At 47.0% G+C, this 15,793-nt stretch overlaps 1 protein-coding gene across 1 annotated transcript in view; it reads left to right on the top strand.

Moving 5' to 3' along the window:
* CCBE1 (collagen and calcium binding EGF domains 1) overlaps positions 1-2,294 on the top strand; it is a gene marked incomplete at both ends in the record, with an annotated part of 172,481 nt that extends 170,187 nt beyond the window's left edge. The window contains 2 exons of the mRNA XM_084252903.1: positions 435-470; positions 2,061-2,294. Of these exons, the coding sequence (XP_084109029.1) occupies positions 435-470; positions 2,061-2,294 (270 nt within the window). The remainder of the gene's footprint in view (positions 1-434; positions 471-2,060) is intronic.
* Positions 2,295-15,793: the final 13,499 nt, after the last annotated feature.

The raw sequence follows: 15,793 nt of genomic DNA, 5'->3' as shown, positions 1-15,793 counted from the left end.
GTAGTAGCCACGAGGCCCCCTCAGCCAGGAGCGTTGTTCGGTGGGGCTGTCCTGGTTCTGCTTCCAGTGCACCTTCGAGTTAAATACAGGAGAAGCTCATCTTTGTGCCCGTGGGTGGAGGGCTGCCTGTTACTTGCTCGTAAAGCAGCCAGTGTGAGCTACTTTTGGAAGCTTCTTAGTCACTCCACATGCTCTCTGGAAGGGCAGGCATTCCTCTCTTCAGCTCCGGTTTGGAAATAACTGGCTTGGGGGAAAATGGAAATGAGAGAGACTTAACCCCGGCAGTTCTGTTCAAATAAGGGCTTCCTTGAGTCCAGCTTCAAGGTGACTTTGGTTTCCGAGAGAAAATCCTGGCTGTTGAGTACAGGGAGATGGTAACCATAGCAGCAGCATCACCTTGGTCCAGAAAGCTAATCCTGTCTTTCTGCTTTTAGGGGGAGAGAGGAGCGCCTGGGCCCAGAGGGTCTCCAGTAAGTAGCACTCACTACCTCCCTCCCCAGAGGAAGGGTCTTGGGGTGGGGGAGCCCTGATACCCCACATGTTGGTCTAATTAGTCCAAGTCAACCCATCCAGCCACAGCTCAGCCCACCAGAACAGAACCCGGTGGTTGGGGAGAAGCCTAGAGTGACTGGTTGGGATTTATTTTGAAAATTTATTTTCTGCTACTTTTTCTGTGAAGGCTAATCCTTACTTGGAAGCTCTCCATTTAGGATTCAAAACCCCCAGTATACTCTGAGTGTTTCCAGGTAAATAAAACATATAAAGGGACTAGAAAGGACTGGATGGTGCTAATTCACAACCCTGAGTACCTGAGAAGTCAGCCACCCTATAGGTCTAGCTGGCACACGCTGTGCCCTCCAGAAGGGCAGCACTGCTTGGGGCCACTGAGAAGTCAGCTGGCGCATGCGTGCTATCTGGGAGATTGCACATGAAAACCAGTAGTATCCAGAAGCTCACGACCACCATTGCTGATGCAGATGTCAGGGCATTTGGGGAGACAATGAGGTATGGTCTTAGAGGCAGAGAGGTCTGAGTTCCCATTTCAACGCTTCCACCTGTCCTCTGTGGCCTTGTCATTTCGCATCCATACCTGCTGTCCATTCCCTCGCCTGTGCAATGTCCAGGGGAATCTGAGCCGCCACACCTCGCATGGCTTTTGTGAGCATCAAGTGACATCACCCATCGCTCAGTGCTTTGCAGAGCTGGGCTGCTGTTCTAAAGCAGAAGCCACAGCAAATGGGGGCGAGAGAAGGAAGGTTGGATGACACACGAACAGCAGGCCCAGAATGCGACCCATTTTCTTCACCATGCCCACAAACCATTATGCAGAAATTTAGGCTTCGTCAGTACCATATAATGTTAAAAGGCGTTCTTTCCATCATTGGAAAAATTAGGAGAGCTTTGTTTGAACATTTCTTGATTGATGAGAAAGGATGACTTTACCATATACCTTCAAATTCATTTAGGATACAGTGAAAGCCAACATCCTTCTCAACATTTTAATAATTCCACTTTTAAAAAAGATAACCTATTTAAGCATTTGTTATGCTCCATGTCCTGTGCATGTATTAACTCACTTAAATGCTCACCTAGGAACCCCTAACCCCATTTTATGAATGAGGAGGCAGAAACCCAAAGAAAGTGAGTAACACCCAAAGTCATATGGCTCGGAAGCGGCAGAGCTAAGACTGAACCCCACTGTACCCCTTAACCACCCCTCTGTGTCCCATAGACATCTTCCAGGTTTGTTTGGAAAGGCCCCTGAGCGGGTGGTTGACTCTTCCATTCTACCGGATTTGCTGTAGCTGACAGCTAGGAGGAAAGAGCAGTGAATGTGTCAGGAAACCTCATACAGGAGGTGAAGGAATTAAGAGGCAAGAGCAAGGGCCCCCACCTGCTGTGCTGGGTCCTTCTGTGGCTGCATTCGGGACGCAGCGTTGCCCACCTCATCCTTGCCAGACAGCAGTAGGACCCACTGGTCCCCCAGCCCAGGGCAGCCCACGCTCTGCAGCGGGCTGCGTGAGTAGCTTCTGGCATTGCTCCCTCCTGTGTGTGCCCAGGGGCCCCCCGGTTCCTTCGACTTCCTGCTGCTGATGCTGGCTGACATCCGCAACGACATCGCAGACCTGCAGGAGAAGGTGTTCGGGCACCGGACGCACTCCGTGGTGGAGGAGTTCCCGCTACCTCAGGAGTTCTCCAGCTACCCCGAGACTCTGGACTTCGCCTCTGGAGATGACTCCCCGAAAAGGACTGACACGCGAGACTTGGGCCGCCCTGGAGACTTTTATCCTTAGCACACCCCAGCATCTCCGTGCCAGAGGAAGAGCGAGCTCACCTGCAGTTACACCCGTGAAGGGGTGGGGAAGGAACACCACTGTAGAAAAGATACATTTTTGTTATCTTTACTCATTCCCTGCTTTCTCCCTACCTCCTTCTTCCAAATACTATATTTAGAGTCCGCTGCTAGACCAGCCAGGGCCCAGGTTGGCGGTGAGAGAGCAGGTTGGCGTAGACTCCATTGGGGCTTGTCTCTGCCTTTTTATTTTTTCAGGAACTTCTGGATGTCTGAGTGAAGTACTCTCCCAATGTCTTAAAATTTGGCAGAATATCAAAAAGAGAAAATGGCAAGATGTGCGCTAAGAAAATGAGTTTGCTTATAGAAAACAACAATAACGCACATCCCCAAAATGGAATGCCAGGAAGTATGTTGACCTTGGTGGATAGCTCTTTTTTCCTTGGCAGTCTAATAGGTTTTAAATAGTCTATCCTCTTATGCAATCTTGTTTCCTAGTTTTAATTAAAGAAAGGAGAGGAATGGCTATTAGAGAAAATGGAGGAAAATGATGGTCCCATATTTACTGACATCTAGGTCGCCACACTTAAAAACTCAAATCTGACTGTTAAGGGACCCTGCCACGCTTGCCTCAGAGTGTCCGGTCTGGAGAAGAAGGTGACTCTGGCTATTATAGTAATAAACCCTGTTTTCAAGAAGTGGGTGGGTGAAGTGCCCTGATTCGCTTTAGAGCAGTGGGCTGCTGGTTGGCCTGTTGGTTTAGAGAGTGGGTTTGCGCAGTAAGTCGCAGAGTACATGTTCAGTAAAGGCACTGACCATTGGGCAGAGGTGCAGAATCCCCTGGCTCTGAGCAGGTGCCCCAGAAGTACTGTTGGGCCAGGTTCTAGGCTGAAGCGAGGCACAGTGGGGCCCCGCCTGGAAGGGGGTTGCTGGCTTGGACTGTTGGCAAGGGTGGAAGATGAACCTTGGGCAGGGGTCCCACGCATGCCTTAGCAGCAAGTAAACTTGCTGTGCTTGGGGATTAGAAGTCCTTGTCTGGGCCAGAGTTGCTGGGAACAGAGAACAGTACACATTGCAAGTTCTCTTGGGTGGGAAGGAAAAAACAGAAGTTTTTCTTGTTTGGCAGAAATTTCTTTCCTACGATTCCCATTTTTCCTTGATTTGCTTAAGGTAGTCCAATTCCAGTTCCTTCGGGCCTTCCCCTTGATTTCCCTTCCTCAGCAAATGGGAGCAGCAGTTCTGAGAGGGGTCATATTTCCAAACCTGCCCCTAGGTCCGACTTATTTTTCAAGAAGGCAGTGTTTTATTCTGCATTTGTGTCTTTGATTCTGATCCAGTGTAGAAAGAAAGGCAAACTGTCATGGGCTGGCTGAGAGCAGTGTCAGAGAACTTGACAAGTTTAAGAACTACATGGAAATTATGAGCCAGTCACCACAGAGTGCCCTCAAGCCTAGTTTCCTAAACTCGAAGGACTCAATCACCTTCAAAGAAGGACTCAATCACCTTCAAAGAGGGACTCAATCACCTTCAAAGAAAACTCCAAACTCAGCCCTGTATCTCCAGAGTGCTCCTCGCTCTTCTATCCACCCTCTGGGTGCCAGAGGGAGCATCTTCCCAAAAGGGTCTTCTCTGGATCCACAGAAGCAGGGGCCCCAGAGACCAGCAGAAGCATCTGCCCCTTTGAAGACAGTGGGGAGCCCTTGGTCTGCATGGCAGTGTGCAGGGGCCTTCACTTACCCGCTAGGAGGCCTTGCTTGCTGTGTTGAGCCTCACAAATGACCGTCCTCACAGCTCATGTTCGCGTGTGTTGGGGTTCCCCTCCCCCAGCCTTCAGTTTCCCCCTGTATTTCTGGGAGATTTCTTTTTCCTTTCCCATCTCCTTTTAGTCTGTGCCATTTAGCTCTCCTCCCGGGACAGCTTGTTTGAAGAACACCGTGGTGGGGATGTGGAGGCTGGGATCAGCGCTTTCTTTTCCTTTTTTTTTTTTTAAGACCTGACTCTGGAGGCTGATCTCAAGTGAAGACAGCCTTCCTTCCCTGGTTCCCATCACCTTAGACATGCAGGACTTCTGTCTGTCAGCTGCGGCTGAGCTTTTCACAAACATTCTTATTCATGCGAAATCCCCAGGAACTGTCCATCAAACACCATCAAAGTATAAAGGCTGGACACAAACACCTTCTCAGTGTTCCTTTGCTAGCATCTTCCATGTCTTCAGAACCTGATCTTCACAGCAGAGTGCCTTCCCAACCAGGGTTCACAAGGAGACCGACGCTGCAGCCGCTGGTTCCCATCTGGAACACTCAACGTGCAGAACAGCATTGAAAGGGTATAGAGGGGTGAACTCTACAGGAAATGAGGCGCGGGCTCTATGAGAAATGATCGGGACCCTCTTTGATTTTTTTATAAAGGAGAAACTTTATTACCTTTTCGTAACGGTGAATTATGTTTAGAAACGTAATCATCTGTAGTGTCAAATGCCCATCAAATGCAAGCAAGCAGTAGGCTTGGCCATAGACTGGGATCTTATATTATGAGTGCACTGAAGATCACCACAGCTGGGATTCCTGAGACTCTTCTAGACTATATTCCCCAGCAAAATGCACAATAGCCTGTATTGTATAATCTCAATTTGCTGGATCAGAGCAATGTGTAAAATAATTATTCATCCTTGATTTTCAAAGCTTGAACAACTGCTACGGCACCAGATATGATCTCGATGTGTCCAAATTATATTTTTCATAGAGAAGTCATACTGAGGCACTGTTGCTTCTAATCTATCTTTTGTTGTGGCTAAACAACAAAACTCCACTGCCGAGACAGGATTTCTCAAACCAAAATGAAGAGCCATTGTGGGGGAGGGAATTTTGCTACAGTTAGATTAAGCTATTTCTCATTTCATGGAAAAATCTTTGTATAGCTCCTCAACCTTCCCACAGAAATGTTGACTTCAATTTTTTGCCCCCTGGTACACTAAGACTTAGAATCAAATTTAATAGCTTGCTTTAAAGAAAAGGAAAATCCTAAGGGATCTTGCCAGAGAAAGAAATGATAAGCCTTATTATGGCAAAGGAAGTGGAGGGTACAACGGAGAACCTTCCTTCCCAAGCCTCCTGTGTTCATTCAAACACCTGCCAGAGAATGACTTGACCTGCTGTATAAACTCAGGCAGGTGTGTCCATAGCCAAATGGTATATAAGTGCACCGTGATGTGGGGTGGAATACCCCCCAAATACCAGGCAAAGGACCTCCTTTCCAGAGTTCATGACTACTCTGCCTGAGGGCCCAGCCCTCATTTGAGAGCAAATCCCTCTCATACTTTAGACGCTGTTCCCCCCTCTCCCCACCCACCTCTGCCCCCACCCACAGCCTGTCGCAGAGAGACAGCAGCCTCCTTGTGCAGAAACTTCACATCTTTCAGATAACCTTCCTGAAAAGGAAATTTACTTGCAGGAATCTAGGCCAAACAACTAGTAGAATAAAGCCATCTAAAGTTATTAATAATGAGTTCAGGGAAATAGATGACATTTTTCCTGGCACTGTCAGCCTGTCGGTTTCACAACAAATCAAAAAATAATTTTCCATTTGAAAACAAAAAACAAAAAACCATGACCGTAATTGTGAAAGCAAAAAATCTTGGACTCTATGTACTTCTTCAGCAAATGTTACTGCTTTAGGGAAATCATTGAAAAAGATCCTTTTACCCCTACCCCAGGGACCCCAGCATTCTTTATTAGCTCCCCAAAGCAAGCGCCCTGAGCAAGTTCACGGGAGCCCTGACCTATTTCCCAGTGTGTAGGCATGTGCTCCGGTAGCTGTTGTTGGTTATTTATAACAGGTCCGTGCAGCCGTGAGCTGGCATTCCAGCAGCTGTGGATGTGAAACTGTGGAGTGTGCTGGTAAGATGATACATGCTTAATAACAAAGTTATTTTTCTTATGTGATTGTGCTGTGTTTTGTCCTTCCTGGCAGTCCTGTGGAATGAGTGGTCTTCTTGCAAGATAAACACAGGGGAGTTGCTCTCCAGCGCTGGGCCCTGCTGGAGCTCTCCCCCAGGTCTAAGTATGGTCCGGATTTTGGAATCTGAAGACCTAGACCTTGAATCTGACCTCAAAGGCCCCAATCCCCAGCTGGGGGATCCTCTGGGACTCCCAGGGTGGGGTTTTCAAACCAGAGACTCTGTGGCTCATTGGAGAAACCTTATGTTGTGGTGGGGGCCGGGGGTCTGAGAGTTTTAGCTGCCCCTGGCTACATGGGAACAACTCAGTTTTCTCTTGGTTTTAGATTACAATTAAATTCACATGAAGTTTCTTCAAGCAGGGAAGAAAGTTGACTGCCTAAAATAAAAATAACAAAGGTTAAAATAAATAGACTGGGAAGGCTAGAGCCCCATGAGCTGGTAACAGGTCCTGTGTGTGGAGCGAAGAGAAAGGGGATTTTCATCAGTTGGGCCATATGGAGGGTGAGCAAGCTATAAACAAAGGAAAACAGTGACTTCTAAGAGATGCTTAGCATCCCTCCCACATCCTGAAGTTAACCTGCAGTTATTCATCTCCCTTGCGCTGAGCAGTCATTCATGAAATGCTTGCTGTAAGCTGCACACTCCGCCTTGCACGGCAGACACAATGGGGAGCGAGAAGTCATAATTTCTGTCCTGGAGATTCTTGGCAACACAGACAAGGATCCTAACAAGCCAAATAAATTAATCACACAAATATGCAATTACAAACTGCGATAAGTGTTAGGAAGGAAAAATGCTACAAGAGCCAGTAGCAGCTCGAGCCAGCAGGAGCCACCATTTGCGCCGCTGTGTTCCCTCCCCAAGTGTGTCTCTGTCTCTCCCTCTCTGTTTGCCTCTGTCTCTCTTCCCACTGTCGCCTTCCCCCAGGCGCCACACACAGACAGTCACACACACGAACACACGACCTCCAGCCCTCACGCACTAAACTTCCATGAATTCTCTGGGTGAAACAGCAGGGGTGGGAATCTCGGAGACCACGTCATACATTATTTTTCCAGCCTTCTCAATGTAAAAAGCAGCCCACAGGACCCAGTGCTGGGGGACAGCCCGCGCTGCCCCCGATGTCCCATTTGAATGGCTGTTGGGTCACCTGTTTTTTCCCAACCAGGCACTGAAGCTTTGCAAACTCTTGTGCTTTTGACTCCCCTCACCCCCCACTCATGTCAAGGGATCGGTGACGGGAGGCCGAGCCGGAACCTGCACACAGCCCTCAAGGAAAAGGCAATTCAGGCAGCAATTCAGGACCCAGTTCTGGGGAGCCGTTGAAGATGTCAGGAAGAGGCTTTGTTTCCTGGGCTGGCATGGGAATCGCCACACTGGGAGGCTTAAACAGCAGCGATTTGTTTTCTCTCAGTCCTGGAGGGGGAAGTCGGAGAGGTGTCAGGTGCCAGTGTCTCTGGAGGCTCGGTGAGCAACCACCCAGGTCTCTCTCCCATTCCCATTCCGGTGGTTTCCAGTGACATTACGTGCTTTCAGCCTCACCTGCCATTCTACCTGTGTTCTCTGTTTCTCTATGTCTTTACCCGGGGATCTCCTTCATGGGTATTCTGTCTCTATTTCCTCTGCTTGTAAAGACACTGCTCACTGGGTGAGGGCCACCAGTAATCCAGTATGACCTCAGCAATTTTACTGGTAAACACACCATTTCCAAATAAGGTCACATTCTGAGGTTCCAGGTAAATGTGAATTTGGGTAAGATACTTTTCAATTCAGCACAGGGAGGATATTTTCTCCCTATCCATTGATTTGTCCTAGTCTGTTTGTTTCCTTTCATAGTATGTTTTCCAATCTGAAATTCTTGCTCACTTTAATCAATAAAAACTTATTGAGGGCCAAGGATGGAATACTGAAGAGTGTAAAATCCCTGTTCTAATGAAGTATGCCTTCTAGTTTGGGAAAACAGACATATATTAGGAGGTTTCTCCAGAACAACAAATAGGATGTATATATGTATAGATAAATATAAAGATATAGGTGTTTATATATTTGTATATACAGAAAATTTATGTAAAGGAGTTGTGATTGTAGAGGTTGGAAAGTTCAAAATATGTGGGTAGGTAAACAGACTAAGAAAGAATTGATGTTGCGATCTGAGCTCACTGTCAGTCTGCTGGCAGAATCCCTCCTTTAGAATACATCAGTGTTTTTTATTAAGAACATCAACCGATTGGATAAAACTACACACATGAAGGGCAATCTGCTTTACAAGAAGTCTATAGATTTAAATGTTAATTGAAGCTAAAAAACACCTTCACAGAAACATCTAGAATAATGTTTGACCAAATATCCAGGTATTGTGACCTAGTCAAGTTGACACATAAAATTAACCATCATTATATATATATCGGTGCTAAAGAGAGCTATGGGGGAAAAAATTAGGGTAAAGGAATAGAGGTTAGAGGAGGGTATGAATATTTTATGTAGAATCTTCTGGAAAGGACTCACCAACAAAGGCACCTGAATGAGGTCATGTGGAGTTTGCTACTTTTTTTATAAAGTGTAGTTTCCCTGGAAAATGGTACATCCTAAGATAATATCAAATAAAACTTGTATTAATACAATAGCCTATAGGAATTAAGCTGATGGCCAGCTTTTCCCTGGCGGGAAGATGGGCACACAGCAAATGGGCTTTGCCCACGACCCCTCCCACATGGGCCTGGCCTGACACAGTTTGCTAATAATTTGGAAACTGGGAGCACAGAAATGAAGTCCCCGCCGGGCTACAACTCTGCAGAGCTTGGATCACTGCCTGCTCTGACGGTGGGGTGTCTTCCCCAGCATCCCCTGGCCATTTGGGGACTCCTGATTCTCACCCACTGCTGGCAAGAGGGTCACTGGCATTTTGAATTCTTATTTCTCCTCTAGTCTATTTTTTCAAGATCTTTTATCCTTGTCAGCCTGTGACCACACTGGCGTGGATGCTGGGTGGGGAAATGATTAAAGCGGAAGGAACGCTGTATCGTGTTTTGCTTTACAAGTAGTTGTTATGATATATGTGGATACAACTGTGTCCAAAGCCAAGTTTGGTTGCTTTTGGTGGTTTTAACTGCCACCCATGGGCGTTCTTGGCTCCCTCTGCCTTGCCTGTCTGCCCAACACGGTAATTGTGCTGGATCTGCCCCAGGAAGCCCGGAATTGGCTGTCAAGCCTTTTACCCCCAGCGGTCTGGAAGAGCATGGCATCTTGTCACACCGCCCTCCTGCCATGTGACCGGGAGACCGTGTCATGTGGAACACTCCTCCATGCTCCGATGGGGTCGTTCATTTACAGTGCAGGAAAAGACGCAGCCAAATCCAGCCGAGCATATATGTGACTGGAGAGAGGCTTTGTGGGCCGTTTGCCTTCTGAAAACAATCTGGAAAAGAAAAAGGTGCTACAAATTGAATTAGGCTCAGATTATTCAGAAAGGAAATAGCAGCTGAAAAACATTAAAAAAGAGGTTCCTTCTAAACAGCCTTCCACAGAGAGCAGCCAGTGTGCCTGCCTTCCAGCGCTTATGCTGTGGCCTTGTTGGCTATTGTGCTCAAGCCACCTGCCAGACAGACACCCGTTTAATAGAAAAACTCGTGCAAGGCGGGACAAAAGCCTCTGGAGTGATAGGGTCTGATTTGGGTGTTTCAAATAAATGAAGTGAGCCCCAGGGAACTGGCTCTCCCAGCCACACAGGCCTCATTCTACCAACAATCAAATCTATGATCGGTACCTGCACCTTCCTCTGCTGGCTCCACTGGTTCCTGGCCTTGATGTTCCGTGGTCCCTGGTCAGATGGGACTGGAGCGCTGTGGTGGCCCCCCCCACACACACACACACATTTTACAGAGTGGTACACCAACACCTTATGGCCGTCCTTCCTCAGGCAATTCAGTTTCTCGCTTGTGTTTTACTTTATTCCAAAAGCCCCCGCTGCACACCAGGGAATCTGGTTACTGTTCTCAGGGGCAAGTTGTCCCAGAGTTTCTTGGCGCCAAAGTGGAGGTGGTGAGGATCTCAACTGCATGGAAAAGCCTCCTCTGAGGAGTAAGCCACCCTCTGTGGGAATGGGCACTTGGTGACAGACAACCTGAAATCCCAGCCCCCCGAGTCTGCCTCAAGTCCTCACCACAGATGTCCCTTCTTGCAAACATTCACAGTCACAGTTTTCAGTGGCCAGAGCCGTTTATCATTTCCCAGCCGGTACTTGGAGATGTTACATGCTCGACTCCAAGCCATCTTAAGGGACTTAGGAAGATGGAATGAGGAAAACCCAGAATTAATCTCAGAGCTGAACTCAGGCTGGTTCCCAGAGTAGGAGGGTGGAATCATAAGAGAAATCGAGACAACCCATGAGCTGTGTCCTCTCAAACGCATCTTCTCTTCCAGGACCGTGAATGCCTTCTCCACTCACCCTCATCATGAATTTGGGGGGCTCCTGTGTTACTTATATTACTAACAAGATGGCCCCATGTCATACTAGGGGAACATAACGGAAGGGGTTCAGGCTTATTTGGAACAATCTGGACCAGGCTGGGCCAGGGGCTACTCTTATTGGCTTTAGGGACCAGTCCTTGCTTTCCCCAAATGGAGTGTGGCAGCCTTATAGGAAGGTATTTGTCCCCATCTCTCACCCATTCTTAGTCATACATTTTTTGAGGACAAAAATTAGCCATGTTCATAGCTGCTAGAGAAGTACTTGGTGCACAGTAAAACCTCAGAAAATGTTGATAGAAAACAATCATTAGCTCAGGATACAGCCCCCATCCGTTCAATTATTCAACAAATATGTGTTGGCTGCCCCCTAGGGGATTTACGATGTGTGAGCACTGGAAATAGAACAACCCAGCTCTGACCGATCTCTATAGGATTATGGGATTATAGTCTAGTGAAGGAAGTCTCAGGCCAGCGGCCGTAAGTACTGAAGCCTTGCCCATTTTTTTCCCCTGGACCCTCAGAACCGGCCCCTGCTCCTTTCCAAACAGGCAGGACCAGCCCTAGCCTCAGCTCCCACTGGAGTCAGCAGTCTTAAGTTCAAGGTAAAAGTGTTTTAAGTGAACGGACCTGGTCCTATATCCCAAAGGTAACCAGAAAGTTATTCAGTTATGATTTCATGAGCCCCAACCAAAAAAGAGGATGATTCCGCAGAAGTTGAAAAGCACTGTCTCTCCCCAGCGGGTGTAGACCTCCCTCTCGACCGGCTACAGCAAAGATGCGTTTTCTTTCTTTCTTTCTTTTTTTTTTTTTTTTTTTTGATTTAGGAGGAGGGTCTCTGCACAGCCAGATTTTTTTTTTTTTAGATTTATTTATTTATATAAGCACCAGGTACAGTCAGAAGCACGGGAGGGCAAGAGAATTCACCAGAGCCAGAGCGGGGAACAGAACAGGCAGACTGACGAAGTACACTGCTGAGGGGAACAGCGGGCGCGGCCCTAGAGGTCTGTCGCCCCATGTGGGATCCTCGCCAGCGGCTGGGGATCGAACCGGCTCTACAGAGGCTGCGGGCAGCTTCGCAGCCCAGAGCTCAACCGCTGCACCACCAGGGGAGGCCCAGAGATACTTTTTCACGAGCATTTTCAAGTCCACTTTATGTTCGGATTTGGCGTCAGTTGTTTTTGTGAGGGAACCACCTGTTTATAAATCTTAAGTCGTGGGTCTAAACGCTCGACGCCTGGGGAGATGCGGGGTCCTCCTGCTGAACTCTCTTCTTAAGGTTCAGAAGACAGACGTGGCTGCCGCTGCCATTTGGTGTCTCAGCGAACGTCGCCCTAGAAATGCATGTGGGAAAATCCATATGTAGGCAAGGATTCCTTCCAATGCATGGATGTGTACCCTAAGTTAGAGCACACAGCCAGCATCCACGGCGTGGGGGGGTGGGCAGGGGGCTAGGGAGGTACCTTTCTCTTGAGAAAAGCTCTGAGCCTCCCTTTCTAGAATCATCACCATTTTAGAGAACTGGTTCTGTCCTGAGGAAATTGGTTCTGTCCTGATTTCAAAGTGAAATCAAATTTCACTTTGAAGTGAAATCCCATCTCTGTGGTTTTGATTCTTTGTTTTCATTCCTTCCATCTGTGAAAGAAGCTGAATTGTACGCCTTTTAATGCCATTCCTGAGTGAGTCCCCCACCCCCAAATCCCTAACAGACTCATCAGTTATTTGGGGATTTGTCACAGTCATTTCCAGACCATCCCCTTGGCCACAGGCAAAAATCACTAAGATTCGAGTCAAACCTTTTATTTTTTTTTATTCTGTATTGAGCTAATATTGGTTTACAACACTGTTGATTCAGGGGGAGGGGTTCACACCTCCTCAGATACACATTGCCACGCTAAACCCACACCAGGCGGCCCACATGCTTCACCACAGACCACTGAGACCCTCCGCTTTGTTCCCACCCTGAACCCCTCTCTCGTAGCCTCAATTCTGCAGTCAGATTTCCAGGCTGTTTTGGTTCGGTTATGTCAGTTCCTTTGTTTTATTTTGCTGTGTTCCACATGAGTGAAATCATTTGGTATTTGTGCTTGATTCCTTTTTGTATTGTTCTTCTCTTTATCACCAGAAAAGTATAACCAGAGCCTCCCCAGTGGCACAGCGGGTTGAGCGCAGTGCTGTGAAGCTGTCCGCAGCCTCTGCAGCGCAAGTTCAATTCCCGGCCAGCCAGGGAGATACCCACATGATGCAGCAGACCTCTCCTGACTCGCCAGCTGCTCCACTCAGCAGTGTCTTCAGTCAGTCTGCCTGTTCTGTTCCCCGCTCTGTCTCTGGTGAATTCTCACACCCTCCCGTGCCTCTGGACTGTACCCCAGTTCTTGTGTGAATGAGTAAGTCTTTAAAAAAAAAAGTATAACCAGACAAAAATAACTGACATGGGTCAAAGTTCTCTACTCAAAAGTGACAATCCCACGGATGCATGTCATTTTAAAAAGTAGGGAGACAACAAAAACAATCTTAGACTCCTGACAAATACAGTGGTTACCAGGGGCAGTAGAGGAGGACATGGACCTGGTGGTGCTAAGGGCACTAGAACGTTGGTGGTGGGTGAGGTGAGGCGTAGTCACACATCAAGGTAAAGCTGTACCCTCAAAACTTACATAACTTTGCAAGTCAATAAAAATTAATGAAATAATATTTATAAATATATTTTAATGTCTAATAATCCAAAAAGATTAAAAAGCAGTGAGAGTAGGAGGAGGAAAATTCCAGCAGATTCTGCAGAGGCAGGAACAAGAAGGAAGCAGTAGGCTTGCGAGGGGAAAGAGAAGGTCTAGCTGGGCTATTGTGAGAGAGGTGGGCGGGAAGGGATAAAAACAACTTTTTTTTTAAAGATTTATTTATTTTTATATAAGCGCTGGGGTACAGGCCAGAAGTGCAGGAGGGTGAGAGGATTCACCAGAAGCAGAGCAGGGAGCAGAACAGGCAGACGACAGAGATACATTGCTGAGCGGAGCAGCAGGCGAGACAGAGAGGTCTACCACGCCATGTGGGTATCTCCCCAGCCAGCCAGGAATCGAACCTGCACTGCAGAGGCTGCGGACAGATGCAGAGGCTGCTCAACCCGCTGCACCACTGGGGAGGCCCCAAAAACAACTCTTGTTAAAAGAGCAGAGTTATTGGGGAACTATGTTTTGGCAGAAGCAAACCCTAATCCTCTCTGTTATTTGCACCACTCAGAAAATGAATTCATGTGTCAAGATTTTATATGTGTCAAACTTCTTGAGTTGATTATAGTCAGATCTGATGGTTTGAACAATTTCAAACTTTTTTTTCATGTATCAGGGAAAAAAATGGATTTGAATTGTTCCAAATGTATACCAGCCTCCCACCAGTGGATGCAGTGCAAGTTCTGCTAAATATCTTCTTTCTGTAAACATACAACCCCTGCCAGGTTTATACTTTGTTTCATTTTCATTTCTATCATATCTTGTGCTATTTTAAGATGAGGAATATTTGGGAGATTGATTCAATAATAAACTAGATTGGTCACATCAAACCAGCCATTTAAAATTCTGATCTCTTTCCAAGGAGAAGTTACATATTCATTCACACAAGAACTGGGATACAGGCCAGAGGCACGGGAAGGTGTGAGAATTCACCAGAGACAGAGCGGGGAACAGAACAGTTCCCCATTTATCTTATACCAACAGGAGTTCCATTTCCAGGAAAATTTTGGAGTAGATATTCAGAAAAGCCACCCTTTTTGTGAGCTTTCACGTGATGGACAAAAATTTTGACACTTTTTTTTAAAATGCCTGATTGACCTAGTGGGAAACTAAGGGAATTATCTGAAGTCAGACAAATCCAAAAAGGCAGGTAGGAATGTGAGTTGGCATTTCTTCACAAGTATCTAGAAGTTCCTGGTCACCTGGAAACAGCATTTTAATGAATCATACACATATGACTGGGAAAGTCTTGGGGTATTATGGGCACAGCCCCCCAGAAGGAAACCCCCCATTCATATACTGCATATCTAACCCCTGATGCATCAGAATGTAATCTTATTTGGAACTAGGGCCATTGCAGATGTAACTAATGAGGTATTTGTGTGGGCCCTACTCTGTATTACCCCTGTCCCTGCATAAAGGAGAAATTTGGATGCAGACACACAGATTTTTAGCGACACTCATAAGGAAGGTGGAAGTGGGGTATAGTGTCTAAAAGTCATTGATCACCAGAACCTAGGAGTGTAGCATGAAACACTTTCTCCCTCTGCCGCCAGAAGGAACCAACCTGCAGATGCCTTTATTTTGTAACTTCTGCCTCCAGAATTGGGAGGCAATAAGTCTCAGCTGTTTAAGCCCCACCCCTCAGCCTGTGGTATTTGTTACAGCAGGCGCTAGCAGACATAGATGAGAGGTGGATTGGATGCCCAAACCCTGGACATGCAAAGTGCAGCCTGCTTAGTGGGTGCATGACGGGGAGAATGCACCCATGGAGATGCCAGTCTAGACACAAGCTCCACAAGCCTGACTTCAAACTATTAATACTTCTGTGACCTTGAGGGACCCTGAGAGGCAAAAAAAAAAAAAAAAAAAAAAGATCCTGAGTTGATAGTGCTTGCAGGCACCTGCAGACACAAAAATCCCTCTGGATGAAATTACTTTCAACCCAGGCCTCAAAGAAATCTCATAGATACTTTTTAAGAAGGATGAATCCCTGGTCAGAAATCATTAAACACACAAGAAAACATGAGTGAGGGTTGATGGAAACAGTGAAGTGTTGAAAGGGTGCTGTGAAGAACACAGCTATGGAGCTTTCGCACATTTGGGATAATTTAAGAAAAAAGACAGTGACTTCACAACCATCTTCCCTGGCTCCAGCCTGTCTGCAGGAATCTATTGCCTGAAGGTAAAGTTAGCCTTTTTGTATTTGTAAGGGCTGGAACGGGCACAGTGCAGGTTTTCTGATCCCATGCAGACCCGGTGAAGGAGGAGTCAGAGTCCTCAGTGGCTTTTTGCAGGTCTTTTTATTGGGATTTATCCAGTATACAGCAGGTAAGGGTGCTGGGGGGCCGG

Source organism: Talpa europaea (assembly GCF_964194135.1).
Source record: "Talpa europaea genome assembly, chromosome: 13".
NCBI lineage: Eukaryota > Metazoa > Chordata > Mammalia > Eulipotyphla > Talpidae > Talpa > Talpa europaea.
This window is presented reverse-complemented; position numbering and strand designations above follow the sequence as displayed.